This window comes from Pan paniscus, chromosome 13 (genome assembly GCF_029289425.2).
Source record: "Pan paniscus chromosome 13, NHGRI_mPanPan1-v2.0_pri, whole genome shotgun sequence".
Taxonomy (NCBI): Eukaryota; Metazoa; Chordata; class Mammalia; order Primates; family Hominidae; genus Pan; species Pan paniscus.
The window spans coordinates 128,323,630-128,345,652 of NC_073262.2; the positions used below are offsets into that span (position 1 = coordinate 128,323,630).

The following is a 22,023-nucleotide window of genomic DNA, read 5'->3' on the forward strand; positions in this document are numbered from 1 at the left end:
CCCTTAGGTCCAAAGGCTATATTAAGCATCTTATATACATCACCAAAATAGTCTCATTTCCTGAATATGCTCATTTCCTTTACCATATGATTACTGCAATATTTATGAGAATTGATGAAATTAATCTACTTGGAAAGTTAAGCACATATGTTCACATAGAAATGACTAGGTAAGAAAGAGAGTTAAATATAACTTAAAATGATCAATGTACACCTCCTCAGCTCCAAAAGTTGCCCTTCGTTGCCTGCTGTATGAAAATCTAGCTGGGCCCTTTACATTAGTTTTTCTATATAGCTGGTATGATGTTAAGCTTTGTAAGCAGAGGGTGATGGAGCGAAACTGCAGGAAGAAGGTCCTCTCTTCCTGGTTCTTTTTATCACCTACTTCTTACTCTTATTGTGCAGCTGCCAGCAGGATGTTTATGAGTCATTTGTAGTGTGCACCTCCATCTTATTTCAATGGAACCCCAAAGAGATATTTTTTGCTTTTTTAGGGACTATGAACCAGGTGTGTCCCAGGGAACCTAGAAAACATCTCTGCCATCCAGTTGGTCACAACCACATTTGTCTCCTGAAGTTGGATTCCTGCCTTGAGGAAGGGACTCTCACCTTCCACATACGTATTTCTCTTTTGAGCAATCTCCCCCAACCCTAGGGAAATGTTTAGGATTCTCTTTACTGCTTTTTAGATTTTCTCTATTAGAGTTAATAGTTCTTTACTTCAAATTTTTCCCATTCAAATTATTGTGTAGTTTTTGCCTCCTAGTTGAATTCTGACCGGTAAACTTTTTATTTTCTTTACTATTATCATTGTTTTTCATTTTTGTAAACAGTTTTATAAACGATTTCTACTATCCCCATAATATAAATTTGCATTTTATAAATCTTATAGTCACTTTACTATTGATGACAGCAAAGCATTGAAACTTGTGATAAACTTTTTGAGCCAAAATAAATATTGGTTGATTTTGGTCCTACTTACTTGTTAGATGTCTTAATACATCCTGTATATATTTTATTGGGGTATTCTTAATCTTTTGCTTTTAAATAAAAGACATCTGAAATTTGGCAAGTTCTCCAATTTTATTCCCCTCACTTTCAAGATTTTTGTTAATATTAAATAAAATTAAATTTAATGCATTTGATACTTTATAAAACTGAACACAGGTAAGAGAGTTGGTCTTGAGGTGGAAGAATGGCCTTATATCATCTGAAGTTGGAAAGAAAGAGCAAAGGGTAAAGATATGAAGAATTTTGTTGAGAATGAGGCAGAATATTAGGTGAGTTTCTGTTCTATGTTCTTAATTATCCCCAAACAGAAAGATACAAGGTCGTCTGCTATCCAGAAAAGGTAGAAGACTTGATGAGAATGAGCACAACAAAGAGGGAGATGGCTATGGTTAAATAAAATATTTTCCAGTCTTCCTAAGAATGCTGTTTGTACCAGGATGCTGTTCTATAGTGTCCCTCAGCCCTCAGGGTGGGGCTGGTTAGGGAGAGCAGACTGCAGGACTGATCTGCTAGATGGTTATTACAATGGCTGAGTAGCAGTAGTTTGGACATGAAAGAGATCAGAGACTAATCCTTTTTGAAAATTCATTTTTTCTCTTCTCTCTGTGTATATCACTGAATTGCATTTCCAGAATCATACTTGGATGTGGCCCTTGACTAAATTTAAAATGTGAATAGAGAAGATGAGCATCCATGCCAGCTCAGGCTATGGAAGCCACTTAGATGTGCTCTGTGGTGACTTTGACCCCTCCAAGCTGACTAGGGTGGGCTCCCTCAACTCCCACACTAGGCAACTTAGGAAGCTGCATGCTGAAGATGGCATAGTGTCCTTCCACTAGTTTCTCCATCAGTATATAAAACTGAGTTACCTCTTCCCCATCTATGCACATTTATTTCACTTGGAGCTACCCTGGACCTTTACAGAAAGGGAAAATAATCTATTATATTGACTTGTTACATGTGTGAATCCATTTGTTGTACCATTGTCAGCCCAGGCTGCTACAAGATAACACAGACTGGGTGGCTTAAATAACAGAAATCTATTCCTCACCATTCTAGAGGCTGGGAAGTCCAAGATCAAAGCTGCCTGCTGATTCAGCTCCTGGTGAGGATCCTCTTTCTTGTTATACCCTCAGAAGGTGGAGAGGAAGGGAGAGGAAGCCAGCTCTCTAGTGTTTCTTTTAATAAGGGCACTGGTCCTATTATGAAGGCCCCACCCTCATGATCTAGTTTTCTCCCAAAGGCCCTACCACCAAATTCCATTGCATTGGGAACTAGGGTCTCAGCACATACATTTTAGAGGGACACAAATATACAGTTCATAGCTACTGTTCAACCCCCACCCTAATAAATATAACTGGCTTGGTCCATAGGAGGCAGTAATATGGCAAAAGAGCTAAATATGTATTGTTTCCATTTTTCTATGAGAAATAACATTGTTTTCTGTCATTTTACATTATAAATGGTTATAGCAGATAAAAATGTATGAATGAATAAGTAATAAATTAGTGTAGAGTTTGTATTCTTCTGGAGAAAAGGCTCCATGATGATACCAAGAACTATACAATTATTGTTCTTTCTTATAAAATAAAATATTGTAAATATTTTACTACGTATAATGCATAAATACAGAATGTGAAAGTTAGCTGTTCTGATACCGTCTGGGTTTAAGCATATTATTTTCTAAAATATCAAATAATATAATTACATTAATACAATGCATAAAACTTATTTTCCAGTGTAATGTTTCTCTCTGTGCAAGGGGCGTCCAATAACTTTTTGGCCTCTCTCTCACTTGCCTTCTATATTCTTCCCTAGGGAAGGAGGAATCACATCATTTTTGGTTTGGGACAAAAACCTGGCTCAAATGTGTTGTGTGTCTCACAGAGGGCATGCATTTTGATCTGCTTCTATTTCAGAATATACATTTTTTTCAGCACCACACCACACCTATTCCAAAATTGACCACATACTTGGAAGTAAAGCACTCCTCAGCAAATGTAAAAGAACAGAAATTATAACAAACTGTCTCTCAGACCACAGTGCAATCAAACTAGAACTCAGGATTAAGAAACTCACTCAAATCCGCTCAACTACATGGAAACTGAACAACCTGCTGCTGAATGACTACTGGGTACATAACTAAATGAAGGCAGAAATAAAGATGTTCTTTGAAACCAACGAGAACAAAGACACAACATACCAGAATCTCTGGGACACATTCAAAGCACTGTGTAAAGGGAAATTTATAGCACTAAATGCCCACAAGAGAAAGCAGGAAAGATCCAAAATTGACACCCTAACATCACAATTAAAAGAACTAGAAAAGCAAGAGCAAACACATTCAAAAGCTAGCAGAAGGCAAGAAATAACTAAAATCAGAGCAGAACTGAAGGAAATAGAGACACAAAAAACCCTTCAAAAAATTAATGAATCCAGGAGCTGGTTTTTTGAAAAGATCAACAAAATTGATAGACCGCTAGCAAGACTAATGAAGAAAAGAGAGAAGAATCAAATAGACGCAATAAAAAATGATAAAGGGGATATCACCACTGATCCCACAGAAATACAAACTACCATCAGAGAATACTACAAACACCTCTATGCAAATGAACTAGAAAATCTAGAAGAAATGGATAAATTCCTCGACACATACACCCTCCCAAGACTAAACCAGGAAAAGTTGAATCTCTGAATAGACCAATAACAGGATCTGAAATTGTGGCAATAATCAATAGCTTACCAACCAAAAAAAGTCCAGAACCAGATGGATTCACAGCCGAATTCTACCAGAGGTACAAGGAGGAACTGGTACCATTCCTTCTGAAACTATTCCAATCAATAGAAAAAGAGGGAATCCTCCCTAACTCATTTTATGAGGCCAGCATCATCCTGATACCAAAGCCTGGCAGGGACACAACAAAAAAAGAGAATTTTAGACCAATATCCTTGATGAACATTGATGCAAAAATCCTCAATAAAATACCGGCAAAACAAATCCAGCAGCACATCAAAAAGCTTATCCACCATGATCAAGTGGGCTTCATCCCTGGGATGCAAGGCTGGTTCAACATATGCAAATCAATAAATGTAATCCAGCCTATAAACAGAACAAAAGACAAAAACCACATGATTATCTCAATAGATGCAGAAAAGGCCTTTGACAAAATTCAACAACCTTCATGCTAAAAACTCTCAATAAATTAGGTATTGATGCGACGTATCTCAAAATAATAAGAGCTATCTATGACAAACCCACAGCCAATATCATACTGAATGGGCAAAAAATGGAAGCATTCCCTTTGAAAACTGGCACAAGACAGGGATGCCCTCTCTCACCACTCCTATTCAACATAGTGTTGGAAGTTCTGGCCGGGGCAATTAGGCAGGAGAAGGAAATAAAGGGTATTCAATTAGGAAAAGAGGAAGTCAAATTGTCCCCGTTTGCAGATGACATGATTGTATATCTAGAAAACCTCATTGTCTCAGCCCAAAATCTCCTTAAGCTGATAAGCAACTTCAGCAAAGTCTCAGGATACAAAATCAATGAACAAAAATCACAAGCATTCTTATACACCAATAACAGACAAACAGAGAGCCAAATCATGAGTGAACTCACATTCACAATTGCTTCAAAGAGAATAAAATACCTAGGAATCCAACTTACAAGGGATGTGAAGGACCTCTTCAAGGAGAACTACAAACCACTGCTCAATGAAATAAAAGAGGATACAAACAAATGGAAGAACATTCCATGCTCATGGGTAGGAAGAATCAATACCATGAAAATGGCCATACTGCCCAAGGTAATTTATAGATTCAATACCATCCCCATCAAGCTACCAATGACTTTCTTCACAGAATTGGAAAAAACTACTTTAAAGTTCATGTGGAACCAAAAAAGAGCCCGCATCACCAAGTCAATCCTAAGCCAAAAGAACAAAGCCGGAGGCATCACGCTACCTGACTTCAAACTACACTACAAGGCTACAGTAACCAAAACAGCATGGTACTGGTACCAAAACAGAGATATAGATCAATGGAACGAAACAGAGCCCTCAGAAATAATGCTGCATATCTACAACCATCTGATCATTGACAAACCTGACAGAAACAAGAAATGGGGAAAGGATTCCCTCTTTAATAAATGGTGCTGGGAAAACTAGCTAGCCATATGTAGAAAGCTGAAACTGGATCCCTTCCTTACACCTTATACAAAAATCAATTCAAGATGGATTAAAGACTTAAATGTTAGACCTAAAACCATAAAAACCCTAGAAAAAAACCTAGGCATTACCATTCAGGACATAGGCATGGGCAAGGGCTTCATGTCTAAAACACCAAAAGCAATGGCAACCAAAGCAAAAATTGACAAATGGGATCTAATTAAACTAAAGAGCTTCTGCACAGCAAAAGAAACTACCATCAGAGTGAACAGGCAACCTACAAAATGGGAGAAAATGTTCGCAACCTACTCATCTGACAAAGGGCTAATATCCAGAATCTACAAAGAACTCAAACAAATTAACAAGAAAAAATCAAACAACCCCATTAAAAAGCGGGCAAAGGATATGAACAGACACTTCTCAAAAGAAGACATTTATGCAGCCAAAAAACACATGAAAAAATGCTCATCATCACTGGCCATCAGAGAAATGCAAATCAAAACCACAATGAGATACCATCTCACACCAATTAGAATGGCAATCATTAAAAAGTCAGGAAACAACAGGTGCTGGAGAGGACGTGGAGAAATAGAAACACTTTTACACTGTTGGTGGGACTGTAAACTAGTTCAACCATTGTGGAAGTCAGTGTGGCGATTCCTCAGGGACCTAGAACTACAAATACCATTTTACCCAGCCATCCCATTACTCGGTATATAGCCAAAGGATTATAAATCATGCTGCTGTAAAGACACATGCACACATATGTTTATTGCGGAACTATTCACAATAGCAAAGACTTGGAACCAATGCAAATGTCCAACAACGATAGACTGGATTGAGAAAATGTGGCACATATACACCATGGAATACTATGCAGCCATAAAAAATGATGAGTTCATGTCCTTTGTAGGGACATGGATGTAACTGGAAACCATTCTCAGCAAACTATCGCAAGGACAAAAAACCAAACACTGCATGTTCTCACTCATAGGTGGGTATTGAACAATGAGAACACGTGGACATAGGAAGGGGAACATCACACTCCGGGGATTGTTGTGGGATGGGGGGAGGGGGGAGGGATAGCATTAGGAGATATACCTAATGCTAAATGACGAGTTAATGGGTGCAGCACACCAACATGGCATATGTATACATATGTAACAAACCTGCACATTGTGCACATGTACTCTAAAACTTAAAGTATAATAATAATAAAATTAGAAAAAAAAAAAAGAAAGTCAGTGAACCTAGCAGCAGACATTTGGCCTTGGTAATATATTGTCATCTCATAGTTCATGACTTTGAAAACAGGCAAATTGTTAAAGATGAATTAAGGTTTAATACATATTCAATAGAGCAATTTTTTTTCTCTGTTTCACAAACCTTATTCCTTCTAGGAAAAAAAATGGTTGGAAACATGTTTGTGCATATTCTAGATCAGGCAGCCAGAAATAGTATGTAATACATTGATATATAGTATTCCCTCGGAAAAAATAAAACTGGGGGAGGAACCTTCCTGGTCCCAAGTGTCCACATGGCAGGGAAAGGCTGAAGCTGAGTATCCCATCTGTACCCAAAGCAGATCCTCTCCCATTTGCTCTACTCTCTCCCCCTCCCTACTGTCTTCCTAAGCCCCACTTCATTCGGTGATATTACCAGCTTGACATCTGTTTGAACTCTGTTTCTGGTACTGTGCTAGTTTTCCCTCATGGTGGTGTGCATTCTGGGAATTAATAAACAAACAGTGATTACAGACTTGCTTCATGGGACTTGGTTTTATGAGGATTAAGGATGAACTATTCTCAAGAACAATATCCACACATTAGCCATTGAGCGCCAATAATGTAAATATATCAGTGCCTTCCAAATTTCCACAAATTCAGCCCTCCAGAAGCAGACACTGAGACAGACTTTGGGATGCAAGGTCTTTGTCTGCGATCAGCAAATGTGAAGGGAAAGGTGAAGAACAGCACTCGGCCAAGGATGAAGCTGAACAGTGATGGAGGCCCCACAAAGTCTTGGCCAACCTTTCAAGAGGCCCTGAAGGGAGCTCTGGAGCTCTGAAAGATCCTATATTGGGTCCAAATGGTCTGTTTTTTACACTTCTCAGCTCTGGAAATAGCTGTAGAAACAGCCCTGGGGAGTGCATAGCTGGAGCCAACAGCTTCCCTCACTCTCTGCAGCTGAGCTGCAGTCTGCTTGAAGGGGACCTGAGTGGCACCACCTTGACTCCACCATACACATTAATCTAAAATTTCAACATCCAACAAGATTCTGTATCAAACTTGATGAGTTGACTCTAACATTCATCTAGATTTAAAAATGTGTGAGAATAGGCAATACAAAATTGAAAATGAACAAATGGGGAGAAGTTGGCCTGATAGGTTTTAAAACACTCTATGAAAGTCCAATAATTAAAATTGTGTCATATTGACACAAAAAAAGAGTAGGGGAGGTAAAAATAACAGAATAGAGGTCAGAGAGAGCAAAGTATATTATATCTATATCTATATGTGTGTATGTGTGTGCATATATATATATATATATGGAATAAACATAGAATGCATGTGGCATGTCAAGTCAGCAGGGAAAAAAGATTATTCGACAAATAGTGGGAATAGTTGCTTATTCATTCAAACAAAAATTCATTTTGGTCTCTACTTTATTAAAATAAATTCCAGTTACATTGAGGAATAAAGATAAAATACCCCTCAAAACTATAATGGCATTTTATAAATAATTTAAGTCATAATAGAATGTAATACATTTTATAATGCTTTGCTGAGTGGGGAAAGAGTTCTTACATGCAACAAATTTCAAATTCCATATATATCAAGAAACTGATAAATTTACTCTATGAAAGTAAAAACTATGTGCAATGAAATACACACAAATCAAATGAAAAGGCAAAAGTTAGTCCAGAAAAAAATTGCAAAATTTACAACATACCCAAAGTAAAAATGTGTAACACATAAGAGCCCCTAAATATCCACGTGAAAAAGCAAAATAATAGAAACATGCAATTCAGAGTAGACCTGAATAGCTAATACACAAAATATAGTCAAATCAATAACCAGAAAATGCAAGCTAAACAACACTGGTAGATATTTATAGATTATCAGATCCTGCACAAATTAACATGATTGATAGGTCATATCTAATATTGGCTACACTATGAGTTAATGCGTATTCTCATGACCATTTCTTTCTTTTTTTTTTTTTTGTTTTTTAGAGACAGGGTGTCACTCTGTGACCTAGGCTGGAGTGCAGTGACATGATCATGGCTCACTGCAGCCTCAGCATCTTGGGTTCAAACGATCCTCCCATCTCAGCCTCCCAAGTAGCTGGGACCACAGGTGTGTGCCACTATACCTGACTAAATTTTTTGTTCTAAATTTTTGGTAGAGATAGGGTCTCTCTATATTGCCCATGCATGGACCATTTCTAATAGAATAAATTGCTACAACCTTTTATTTTTTATTTTTATTTTTGTATATTTTTTAAGATGGAGTCTCACTCTGTTGCCTAGGCTGGAGTGCAGTGACACGATCTCAGCTCACGGCAACCTCCACCTCCTGGATTCAAGCGATTTGATTCTCCTGTCTCAGCCTTCTGAGTAGCTGGGATTACAGGCACCTGCCACGATGCCTGACTAATTTTTGTATTTTTAGTAGAGATGGGATTTCACCATGTTGCCCAGGCTGATCTCCAACTCCTGACCTCAAGTGATCCACCGGCCTCAGCCTCCCAAAGTGCTGGGATTGCAGGTGTGAACAACCACGTGTGGCCACTACAACCTTTTTAGAGGACAGTTTGGCAGTATTTGTCAAAATTGCCTACACAAAAATCTGCCTGTGGGTATAAAATTGTACAATATAAATATAAATGGGTGTGTTGCCATTATTTTGTATTCGTGAACAACTGGAAGCAATAATTCTATTACGAAAATGATTAAACTAGCCCACAATACCGATTGTATATCAGTACTGGGTATGAGTTGAGAAGTATTTGAGTATGTCGCAGTAGTAGACAACTCCAAAATCTCAGTGGCTTAAAACAAAAGGTGATGTCTTGCTCACACAGGGTACTCTCAGGTCAGCTGGGGCTCTGCCTTGTGTTCTCATCCAGGGGCCAGGCAGACAGTGCCACCACCAATCTGGAGTTTTATACCGTATTCCTAGCAGAAGAGAGGGTGTGGTGCCTTGCAGACAGCTCTTAAAGCTTCCACTTAAAAGTGATAACATGTCTCTCCCACTCACATATCATTCACAGGGAAATACCTAACCTCAAGGGCACTGCAAATTAAATCTACTGTGTGTTTCTTAGAAGTACAAGAAATTAAGGAACTACTACTCCATGGAATAAAAATATATTATACCTAAAAAGAATGAGGCAGATAAATATGTTCATATCTCAATTTAAAAGTTCCAATGTAGTTCTACAGTGTATTTAAATTCCATTGCTATCTTGAAAATACATATATTTGTATATGTATATATACATTCATGTAAATGAATTGACAAAGTTTTGAAACTGTAAGACCAACCATTAACAAGAAGATTGTGGCACAGCGTTGGTTGGGAGTAGTGATGGGATACTTTAACTTTTACTTTATATACTGTAATATGTTTTTCAAAGTATAATTGTAGAAATGCATTAATATTGCTTGCCTGATTTAAAAACTAATTTAAGAACGTCACCAAAGTTTCTTGGACCTTCTTTTTCCATTTCTTTAGATGGAAAAAAATAATTATCAAGAGGTGAACTGGAAAAATAAAGTTACTATCTGCATCTTATAAGTCCCAAGAAATATTTGTGTAGATTTACTATCTATATCTTGTATTTCCCAAAAAATATTTGTGTGAATTTACTCTCTATATTGTTTATGTCCCAAGTAATATTTGTGTGGATTGGTGAAGATGCATTCTATAATATTAGCTGTTCCCAAATCAAGGAGTCATTAACTTTTATCAGACCAAAATATATTTTCCTAGGAAATTTTAGCCCTTGGTCTCTTCCCTGTGGCTCTCCCATTTCTTAAAACAAAAGAGTTGTTTAGGAAAAAAATCCTGGTCCTTTTCCTCAATAGTCATCACAGTCATCACTTACACACACACACACACACACACACACACACACACACACAGAAACACCATCCCTACCACCCCCCCAAAACACACCCCCAACATACACACACAGGGTTGTTGATTGTCCTAAGCTAATTCATATATATATCATATATATTAATATATGTATATCTACATATGTATTTATGAATGTATATATCTATATATATGTGTATATATGTGTGTATAAAGATATCTGTATAGATGTGTATATATGTGTATATCTATATAGATATGTATATGCATACATATCAGACACACACACATATATTTATATGATATGAATAGATTTATTATAAGAATTGGTTCAGGTGATTATGGAGGCAGCCAGGTCCCAAGTCCCCAGATCTGCAAGGTGATTGGCAAGTTGGAGACCCAGGAGGACTGATGATGTCATTTTAGTCCAAAGATTGGCAGGGTGAGACCCAAGAAGAGCTGATGTTTCCATTCAAGTCTGAAGGCAGGAAGAAAACAATGTCCCAGTTTGAAGGCACTCAGGCAGGAGGAGTTCCCTCTTATTCAGGGAAGGGTCAGCCTTTTGGTTGTATTCAGGCCTTCAACTGATTGAATGTGCCCCACGCACCTTAGAGAGGGCAACCTGCTTTACTCAGTCTATTGATTTAAATGTTAAATAAATAATTTTTAAAAACCCTCACAGAGACACCCAGAATGATGCTTGACCAAATATCTGGCTACCTCGTGGTCTAGTCAAGTTGACATAAAATTAACCATCACAGAAGCCTCATAGTACAATGAACTTGCTTCTGCAACTGCTAGTTTAGCTAGATGTTAACTTTGTAAAAAATAGATTGTAGAAATGTATAAGCCACCGTGCTTATCCTCTCACAATTTTATCATATGTAAGCCTATCAGGAACTGTATTTTAATGTCATGATAAATCTGTGCTCAGTTTTATATATCTTGGTCTCTGTGCAATAATTAACCTGATTCTCAAATAAATTGTAAAAAAGCTTCAAGAACATTTTATGAAATTCCCCTTGGTGGCATTAAGCACTAAGGAAGCTAATTGATTCCTTAAATTTTCAGTTAAGCCAGTGTATTCTTACTTACATGTTGCCCAATTATCTAATCCATGTTTATCAAAATAGATTTGCCCTCTTACTTAGTAAACTTTATTTGAATTTTCTTTTATTTTATTATGCTTTAAGTTCTGGGGTACATGTTCAGAAGATGCAGTTTTGTTACATAGGTATACACATGCTGTGGTGGTTTGCTGCACCCATCAACCAGTCACCTACATTAGGTATTTCTCCTAATGTTATCCCTCCCCTAGCCCCCCACCCCCCAACAGGCCCTGGTGTGTGATGTTCCCCTCCCTATGTCCATGTGTTCTCATTGTTCAACTCCCACTTATTTGAATTTTCAGAGAATAAATTGCCTTCATGAATTTTTCTTCATAAGCTTTTATCTTGTAAGTCATATTAGGAAAGTTTGTTCATTAACTACTTAACTTTTCATCTTGGATTATAGATGAAGAGGAAAACCTCTGAAAATATAATTCTAAGGAAATTGGATGTGATATATTCCATCCAGAAAACAGTTTTGTTGAATGATCACTGCTCAGGAAGACTGTCAGAAATTCTTATCAATGCACTTGGCTAAAAATCATCAAGGCAATAATTTTATGGTACTTTATATTTTCAAGTAGAATTATATTTATTAAGCCTGATTAGTAGTCAATGGACCTATGAAGCTTGAAGCAAAGTAGTATCAGATTCATCAATCAAAGCATTAGAGGGTTAGAGGATTTTGCAAGATTATGTAGCCAGCACTCTTCCCATATTTAGACCTCAATGGTTCCAGGTTGTAAGAATCTATTCCACAATATTTTAAAAGCCCTCAGGATTCCCTAAGAATTTATTACCAAAAAAAGTATTGTATGGCAGCATGTAGAATAATAAAATAGGTTTATGATATTTTTAAGCACAAAACTGAGACACTTTGATGATTTGTCTTTCTCCTAATTTCAAAAACTCATGAAATACTTGCTAATAACTACTTTCTTATTTCTAGAAGATCCTTAAAACTTTAATGAGAACGGTTAGAGCATCTACTTAAAATAACCACAGCTCCGACTTAACCCATTTAAATGGTCTTCCAATAAGAGAGGAAAGCAAAAAGGAGAAAACCAGAAAAGAAATCAGAAAAAAATGTCTGATATTTGCAGGCCACCTGCGGACTGAGCATGAATTTGAACAGCCTTTAAGAGCTGCCAGTTCATCGGAGTCAGCAGCACATGGGAATTCAGCCTCCCAAGTGGCAGAAACTCCGCCTCCTCAGCCATCCTCTTAAAAGCCCATTTTCGCCAGCAGATCCCTGAAGGGCTGAGATGAAAGGCATGGCATAAACAGGACTGGCCTTCAGATGCCCACAATATCTGGGAGACCTGAGGTTAGAATTAATAGATACGGGTATCTTTAGCTGTTTTTGTCTCCAAACATCTTGAGACCAGGTCAAATTTAGAAACAATTCTATTTGAGGAACTAAACCAGAAAGATTTATCAGTTAGGGTCAGGTTCAATTTCAAAAATATTTTTGTTTGGCCAGCTTTGCTTTCCAGCTTTGCTTTAGGAAAGCGTGCGTTTAATGTTTGGTAAAACTCATTTACTAATTAAAGCTATTCTGTAGAACTATTTTCCAGCTCAAGTTGGAATTAAGATTCAGACATTTTTGGGGTGTGGTACATTGATCCTCAGGAAGTTATTGGAAGAATCAATTTTCTGGAGAGGTTTGGTCTAAAGGATCTTCTACACACAGGGTAAGGTAGTTAAAAAAGAAAAGCAAAATTAGATAAAATGTGCTAATTATTGAAGGACAACCCTAAATTAGAGATTTGGAAGAATCATAGAGAATGAATCTTTCCAGCAGCTAAGAATGCTCTGAACTGGGGGCAAACGGTGAGAGTTCAGAAAAAAATGGCATATAATAAATCACTGATATTCATCCTTGGTAAAAGGACTTGTGCCTCCCAGTCTCTTCTAAAGCTTACATTCTTGAGTGTGGTGGGGTTGGGGATGAGTGTTGGGTGTTGGAATTTCTATGGAGTTTGGGGAAGTCAAACACAGAGAAGATTTTTATGGTATTTCTATCAAAAACCCTAGAGTCTAACAAGTCTCATAGAGTCTGTCACATATGACCCAGGACCAGAAGGGTACCATGGAGGTGTAAAGTTAAGAAAAAATTTCACTAGCGTAACAGGAGGTGAAAGAGCAAGGCAAGTGTGGGAATATTGGGAAAGTAGGGGTGAGGGTTAGGACAACTCATCATCAGAAGTGGTTAAGGATCAACAGATCCCATAAGAATGCTACGGAACAATAAATACTTTATGTATATTACTAGTGTGATAAATGGTCAATATAAAAGCTAAGAGCAATGATCACAAACAACTATCAGACTTTGGGACCAGGAATGGAGAATGTGTGTTGAAGTGCATTTAAGGTAACCTTTCAGAGTGAGGGGGAAATAGGTGTCATCTTTATTAAAGAGTGTCAATAAGCATATCATTGACAATTACAGAGGGAACCATTATAAGATCTAAAAACAATCAAGATGAAAAGAGATTCATAGAGAATGGATGAGGAAATAAAGAAATAGACCAATGTTATACTTTAGCCTAATTTTTTTCTGTACAATTTAATGTTACTATGAGCAAGAATTACTATAATAAAGATGCAACGACAGTAACGATAATATCATTTGTGTAGTGGTTAAATCCATGGAGGTAAGTATGCCTGGGTTTTAAATCCAGCACTTATTCAGAGGCTTGAGAAACTTTCTTTAACCTCTCTCATCTTACTGTCTTCACGTGTAAAATCAGGGAAATTGTAGCTTATTCCTAGGATCACTGCAAGGATTTAATCAGTGAGTCTGTTCTCTGAAAGTGAATCTGTGTACAGCATTTAGACATATGGTAAATGCTATGGAAATATTAGGCTTTACTGCATAATACTTCTGATCCTTAACAGATTTATATTTGTCTACATAATGGTGATTCCTAAATCTACATAACTGGGGTTTGTGATGGTTAATTTTATGTATTAATTTGAGTGGACCACATGGTGTTCACATTAAACACTGTTTCTGGTGTGTCTGTGAGCGTGTTTCCAGAGGAGATCAGCATTTGAATTATTGGTCTTAGCAAAATAGAGTGTCCTCCCCAATGTGGGTGGGCATTGTCCAATCCATGGAGGGTCTGAATAGGTTGAAATGTGGAAGGGGGACGCACCCCTTTTGTTCCTGCCTCACTACTTGAGTTGGGACATCTCATCTCATAGCCTCCTGTCTTGGGACTGGGGTTTACATCACTGGCTCCATGACTTTCAGGCCTTCAGGCTGAATTACACCACGGGCTTTTCTGATGCTCCGGTTTGCAGATCTCAGATGGGGGACTTCTCAGCCTCCACAATAATGTAAGCCAACTTTTTATAATAAATATCTATATATGTGTGTAATATATGTGTTTTACATATATATATATGAATGAATATGTATATATAGATATGTGTGTGTGTGTGTATATATACATATATATCCTATTGGTTCTGTTTTTCTGAAGAACCCACACTAATACAATTATATCAACTTCTTCCAAATGGGTTACTTCCTCTTCATCCCACAGCCTGAGTGCCAGGTTAAGATCCCACTGTATCTCACAGGGTTCACTGCAGTAACTCCCTTCCAGGCCTCTTTCCTCTCCCTAGGCTTTCAGTCCTCTAACTCCTTCTCCAAACTTCCTCCAAAAGATTTTGCTAACTTGAACAGATTCCTCTTTCTCTATTAAAGTCTTTGATTATTCTCAATTGTGTAAGGAGAGTTTCCACTTCTTGGTAAAGCAGAAAATCTATTTTGCTCTCCTGCCTTCTGATCTTAACAACTCGTGGGCAAGCCATGCTAATTTTTTGTATTTATCCAAAAAATCTATAGAGATAATAGTTTCATTCTATAGCAATTGTGCCTCATCCAACATAGATACTAGGATTTCAGTACATGCTTACTGAATGAATGAATGAATTAATGAGATAATAGAACTATAATAACGCTGTTGTTTGCTTGATTCTAGGAATAGATAACATTTTTTCTAATCCTGAAGGTCTCAAATATTACATTTATAAGCTTCTGTGTCATATAAGTCCAATATGATGAAAAAATAAAAACCAATCTTTTCCCACATGTTTGGGGCTCATAGTCTTACCCAGAGTTGATCCTAAATACATATTTGTTAAATAATACATGAATGGCTAAGTGGATGAATGAATTAATATGTGTTCACTCTGAGCTCAATAATGCCTATTAAACAAAGTTAATTGAATTTAACTCCCAGCTGTATTTGAATTTTCACATTTTTAGAATTAAAAATTTCAATCCCTAGTATAGTTAAATGTCTTGGTGTTCTTAAAATAGGTGACATTTAAATGCAAAATTAGAGCCCAAAATCGTGTATTCAATGTTGCATCTTACAGTTCAGTGTATAGAATCTTTTACTCTATTAAAAGCATTCACCCCCAAACATTAGTCTCCTTTTCAGCCTTCATATGTTCTTGCTATGCAAATGGCACAGAGAATCCCAGCTCACCAGGAGTTGTAAAGGGCCTTAGTCCCATCACCTGTGAGCGTGAACGCTGTGAAGGCAGATCTTTTCAAAGCAGAGTGGACGAGGGCCCAGACAGTTTAAAGCGGGTGTGTGATTAATGTGGGATGGTGAATGGTAATGGCTGGGATCCAACAAGCACAGGAAGACAAGGAGAGGAGCTCAGCTCAGTGGAAAGACCTGGTTGTATGTAAAAGGCTGATAAGAAAAAACCTCAATAAATTGTTGGGTCTTTAAAATACCAGGTTAACCTGGAGAATTGGGCCAAAGCTTAGTGGATATGAACCAGCTTCTGAGTTTCTTTTATTCTCCCTCACTTTTTCAGTATCAAAGCTATTACCAAAGACTGGAGGGGCATATCTCTTGCTTTCTTCTTCAGGATGGGGATATTAGGAGCCTCTGAATGGAGTTGACATGACGAAAAACAGCTTGAACTTTAGAAAAGCAAATGAGTTTATCTCATTTCAATTACAGGGTTTTATGTCTCCTATTTAGTTATAAGAAGGCAGTATAAAATTTTAATTGCCTAGAGGCAGAAAACTGTGACAAACCTTATTCTTACTCCCTATGTTGCTTCTTGGATTTTGACAGCATGAGCTCTGGGTATAATTTCAAAGTGAACTAAGTAAAAACACCACTGAAAGGGAGTGGTTAAGTCAGTCAGTGATAATCAATAGAAGTAATGAATAAATAAATCTGACCCTGAAGTCAAAAAGGAACTTAAAATTTATTTCTTGTTTCTAGATAAGAATGGCAATTAAAATAATAGTTCTATTCCTGGATGAGACCATGGGTTAATGCATACTTTAAAGTGACTTAGGAGTTGATTTGGACCTTAACAATTGTGACACAGGAACTCTGAGATAAAACAAGTTTCTTCGGGTCTCTCTGCGATTCTTTCATCTGGGCCAGATTTTGACTTCAGTTTTAACAACTAGCTAGTCTGTACATTCATTGCAGTAATCACATTTCAAAAGTATGCATTTTTCTTTTGTAATTCTCTACTTACTCCTCTAGAAGCTGTTCTGCTTCTGAGGTTACACCAGTTCTGTCCACTCTAATCTATCAGCACATAGCATGGTACCTGACATAACTTGTGCTTAATTAATGGGTGCTGAGTAAAAGAGTAATGGGGTGCATTTGGAGACTAACTGTTGGACAGAACAAGTCTTTGGAGGACAGCACGAGTATCAACAGTTGGTAACTGCAAAAAAGATTTTGGTGAAATACAAGTAAAGACTGGTTAAAATTTTCCCAAAATGAAATAAATTCATTTATTAATTTTGGGAAAATGTGAGCTGTTGAATTCCCTTTTACTTAGGAAAAATTTTATACTGGATCCTGGTAACAATCAAGGAGCAACGTATTGCTCAGGACATACAAAGCCTTTGATGACATAACCTTCCACTGTCCCTGGGCTTCTCCTGACCTTTCAGGCTTTTCTTCCTTCCCAGTCCATTTGCATTTCCCACTCTGTCCTTCCTGATTGTCTCCATTGCTTTTGTCGGTATGCTTCCTCTCCCTGGAACACTTATCTCCTCTTTGCAAGTAATCTCACTACCATTCTCTACATTTTAGAGTTAAAACTTTTGAGCATCCCTTCTGTGACTTGTGACCTCACTCTTTCTTTCTAACCTATTCCCTTTGGTAACTATCTCACTGCATTTTATGTATGCATTTTCCTTTTTCCTGAAGAGCATGAATCTATTGAAGTCAGAGATAATTTCTTATATCTTACTGAATCCCCACCATGGAAAATAGACCTCATGCTTCTCAGGGTATCAACAAATGACAGTAGAATGAATAAATCAGTGATTTTTGGCCTAAGCTGTAAAGATTGCCTTGCTGCTTATGATGATTAATTTCATGTGTCAACTTGACTGGGCCATGAGGTGCCGTTATTTGGTCAGACATTATTCTGAGTGTTCCTGTGAGGGTGTTTTGTGATGCTTAACATTTAAATCAATAGATTGAACAAAGCAGATTGTCCTCCCCAAACTGGGTAGGTCTTGTTCGATCAGTTGAAGGCCTGAATGAAACAAAGAGGTTGACCCTTCCCTGAATACAAGGAAATTTCTCCTGCCTGACTGCCTTAGAGCTGGGAGATTGCTTTCTTCTTGTCTTTGAACTTGAATGGAAACATCAGCTCTTCTTGCATCTTAAGCCTACCAACTTTTGGACTGAAACTACATCATTAGCCCTTCTGGGTCTCCAATTTGCCAAATACAGAGCTTGGGACTTCTCAGCCTCCATAATCATGTGAGCCAATTCTTTACAATAAGTCTTTCTTGGAGGATGCTGACTAATCCACTTCTTGTCAGTCAAAGCAAAGTAACTTGGAACATTTCTCTCTTTGACTTTCTAATTCCTCCTGATATTTTATGTTTGGATATAGTGATCTAGGTGACTGAGATTTTAAGATAAGTATTTGTGACCTATGAGTATTTTCTTTTCCTTTATTTTCCTTTATTTTCATACCTTACCTGTGCCACTTTCTAGCTCTTCCTTATAATAAGTTTAATATGTATAAATTGAAAACATACAATTGTAGAGAAAGAACATGTTTTTCTTATGAATTTTATAAACATTTTCAACAACAAATGTTTAATAATATTTCTGCATATTTATATATAACCTATTTCCCTATCAATTATTTTTCAGTGATTCTAACTTATTGCTTTTTAGGAGCTTTGGAGATTTGAAAGATTAGTCCTGTACTTTCAGTGGTCAATTATTTTTAAAGGATTTCATAAAACTTTAAATGCATTTTATCTACTTGAATACAGGTTTACAGCTGTATAAAAAACTAAATGTTCATTGACAGTCAAAAAAAGAAAGACAGAAATGTTTTATAGAGAGAATTAAAATATTAAGGCCCATATTTGGGGGGATAGAAGTATAATAAAACTCTAATTATTTAGAATTCTGTTTTTTGCAGCATGGAAAGAATGCCTGAGATTATGGATGACATTAACGGTTATGATGATAATGACTGAAAATAAAAATAAAATACAAAGATAGGCTTTGGAAATTAAGTCACACTTAAAACTACTAATAATACTCGATATGCTGTTGGTTAGAAAATTAATCAGAAGTAAAATAACATTATTGTTTTGGAATTGTGTTTGGACCTTAACATTGTTAGCAAGAGAGAGATGTTTCAAAAATATTAAGATTATGTCATTCTATGGCTTAGCAATCAACAGTGGTTTCTTGCCTTTGGCACAAAATCCAATTTCCGATTTTAATCCATACATTCCTATTTGCTCTGGTCCCTGCCTATGTATTCCTGTTCATGAAATTTCAGCCCTCATGACCACATTCTTGCCAAGTTTATTTCTTCTTCAGTGTGTTTGTATTTGCTGTTTCTCATTATTCAACTGCTTTTTAGCAAATCTTATTGGTTTTTGTCTTTCAGATCTGAACTCAGAAGTCACCTTCCTGGCCTTCTCTGAGAATCTGACTTGATATGTAGTCCTTCCCTTCTGCTCCAAGCAACAGTCTATACATCACTGCATTCATTTTCTTAAAGGCACTTATCAGAAATATTTTCTTCATTTATTTATCTGAACTACCATCTTAGAATTCAAATTCCATGGGAGTAAGCGTCCTGTCTGTCTCATTCACTGCCACATTTCCAGCTCCTGGGAAGCTGCCTGACAAGAAGCAAGAGGGGAGCTAGAATGATCAAATGGGTTCCACATAAATCGTAATGTTGTCAAGGCCTTCCGGAAAAACCCTTAGAGTTAGCATTTGAGAATCTTTGCAGAGTGAATAATCCACTTTGTTTTTCCCTTTTCCCAAATACCACCACCAAATTCCACTCAAGGCATTTTCTCTTTCATCTCTCTTTCAGTGTTTTAAGTTGGGTATCTATTTCTTATTTCATAAATTTGCAGATTATGTGAAGATGAATTATATAGATATTTTATTCAGATGATGGACTCAAGATCTTATCCAGAAAAACCTACATCTCACAATAGGCAGTAGACCATTTATAACACGATTGAATTAAGTCACTTTAATATCATAGGTGATATTCATCAAAGGATGCTACAATAAACACAATCCAATGCATTCTTATCCATATTTTATAATATATTTAAATAATTAAGTGGATATTTAATAATTGGGAATGGGCTCATGTTATAAAAAACAATCCTTAAAAGTCAGGATTAAATTTAAGAAAATTCAAAGATACATTTCCTCTATAAGGAGATTGAGATAAAAATCACTATTACTGGGAACTAGAAGTTTAATTTTTCACAGAAATTACTTGGTTGTGCTGAGATTTGTGGGTTGTCAAAACAAAGATGCTGCCTGCAGACACTTGAGAATAAATGCTTCCTTGAAGTCACTGGATACGCTTTTCATAATGTCATTTATACTTGACTCTTAGAACATTAAAAAGTGTAAATCATTCTTCAGAAACTAAATGAGGTAGCTGTGGCAAAAATTCAGTTTTGGCTGTGCTTTTGGCAGATTTCTGGGGCAGGCCTCTACCTGGCCTCAGAAAGAGGATTACTGTCACTTGAAGAGCACTTGAAGTAGCTCCTTGCAGAGATCACCATGATCTTCAATGGATTTGTATCATGATTGGATTGTAGGGGTGCTGGAAAAATGCCCTGCCATTATACTCTCTGAATCACCCTTAGTTTATAAGGAAAATAAACTCTAATTTATGCTAAGGAAAAAAATTCAAATATGCATATAACTCTAGTATTTCTTTCTTCAATCAATTTATTGAATATCCACTAGGTGCTAAAGAAGCTACCTGAAAGATTAATAGGATACAATTATACAAGCAACTAGCAACTTAGTGAATGGGATAAATATATCTGCTTGCAATGATGATATATTGCAACATGAATATTGTAGAGAACCAAACTCAACTTGAGAGAAAACGTGAGATAAACATTTCTGTAGAAGATCAGTTGAGTCTTAAAAAAAATTAGGAGGGTTTAGTAGTTCAAGGCAGAGTGGAGAAACACAGAACATTTGATGCAAAGGGGCACACAAGTGAAAGCACAGATCGTGGTGTGGTGTTTCAACAGTGAAGTTTAGGCATTGTTGACAGTTCACAAAGTGTCAAGCAGTAGGTGGCAGAAAATGAGTATTCAGAGGCAGATTAAGACAGTGATATGAAAAGCTTTGCTAGGAAGCTTGACTTTTCAAAAATTCACCATGCCTTTTCTGTATGCTTGATACTAAGAAGTTAGAAAGGTACACCTCATGTTCCCCTGCCCTCCGCAACAAAAACGAGTGTACCCTTCACATGTCGAGCACCAAGGACTCCAGAGAATGGGTCTTTACTTCAGGTGTGGACTGGACAGAGTTTGCTTTGGGGAGGGAGTTGGGAATACCTCATAGATCATTTCTTGTTTTCTTCATTCACTGCTCAGGTCCCAAGGCAGGCCCTAATTTTCCATTCTCTAGTGCTACCCTCAAGATGGTCTGCCTTTCTATGTGGTCCTTTCATCCCCGTCTCTATCCCTGGTCTGACCTGGGATGTTCTCCACCCTGTAGCCTAGGATCTCTGCAAAAAGAAGAAAAAAGATAAAGACATACCAATTTACTGTATTTCCTCGATTTCAAACATCTTTTACCTAGCCAAGAGTAGCTGGTTTGGAGAAAAAGTAAGAAAATTTTGCTTAAAGAATCTGTCTCCTGGCCGGGCGCAGTGGCTCACGCCTGTAATCCCAGAACTTTGGGAGGCTGAGGCGGACGGATCACGATGTCAGGAGATCGAGACCATCCTGGCTAACACGGTGAAACCCCGTCTCTACTAAAAATAGAAAACTCAGCTGGGCGTGGTGGTGTGCACCTCTAGTTCCAGCTACTCGGGAAGCTGTGGCAGGAGACTGGCGTGAACCTGGGAGGCGGAGGTTGCAGTGAGCCGAGATCGCGCCACTGCACTCCAGCCTGGGCGACAGAGCGAGACTCCGTCAAAAAAAAAAAAAAAAAAAAAAAAAAATCTGTCTCCTTCTCCTACGTTACCTGCTGTTAAAAGCAATATAAAATAGTCCCTTCTGTTATTTGGGAACTCCTCTGGTTAAGCCATGAAAGAAGTAGGTACTTTGCCCTCAGAGGATTTTGCTGGACATAAGTGA

General features: G+C 37.3%; 1 protein-coding gene across 1 annotated transcript in view; it reads left to right on the plus strand.

Moving 5' to 3' along the window:
• NYAP2 (neuronal tyrosine-phosphorylated phosphoinositide-3-kinase adaptor 2) overlaps positions 1-20,275 on the plus strand; it is a 331,171-nt gene extending 310,896 nt beyond the window's left edge. The window contains exon 7 of the mRNA XM_034955295.3: positions 19,332-20,275. Within this exon, the coding sequence (XP_034811186.1) occupies positions 19,332-19,337 (6 nt within the window). The 3' untranslated portion in view covers positions 19,338-20,275. The remainder of the gene's footprint in view (positions 1-19,331) is intronic.
• The last annotated feature ends 1,748 nt before the right edge of the window (positions 20,276-22,023 follow it).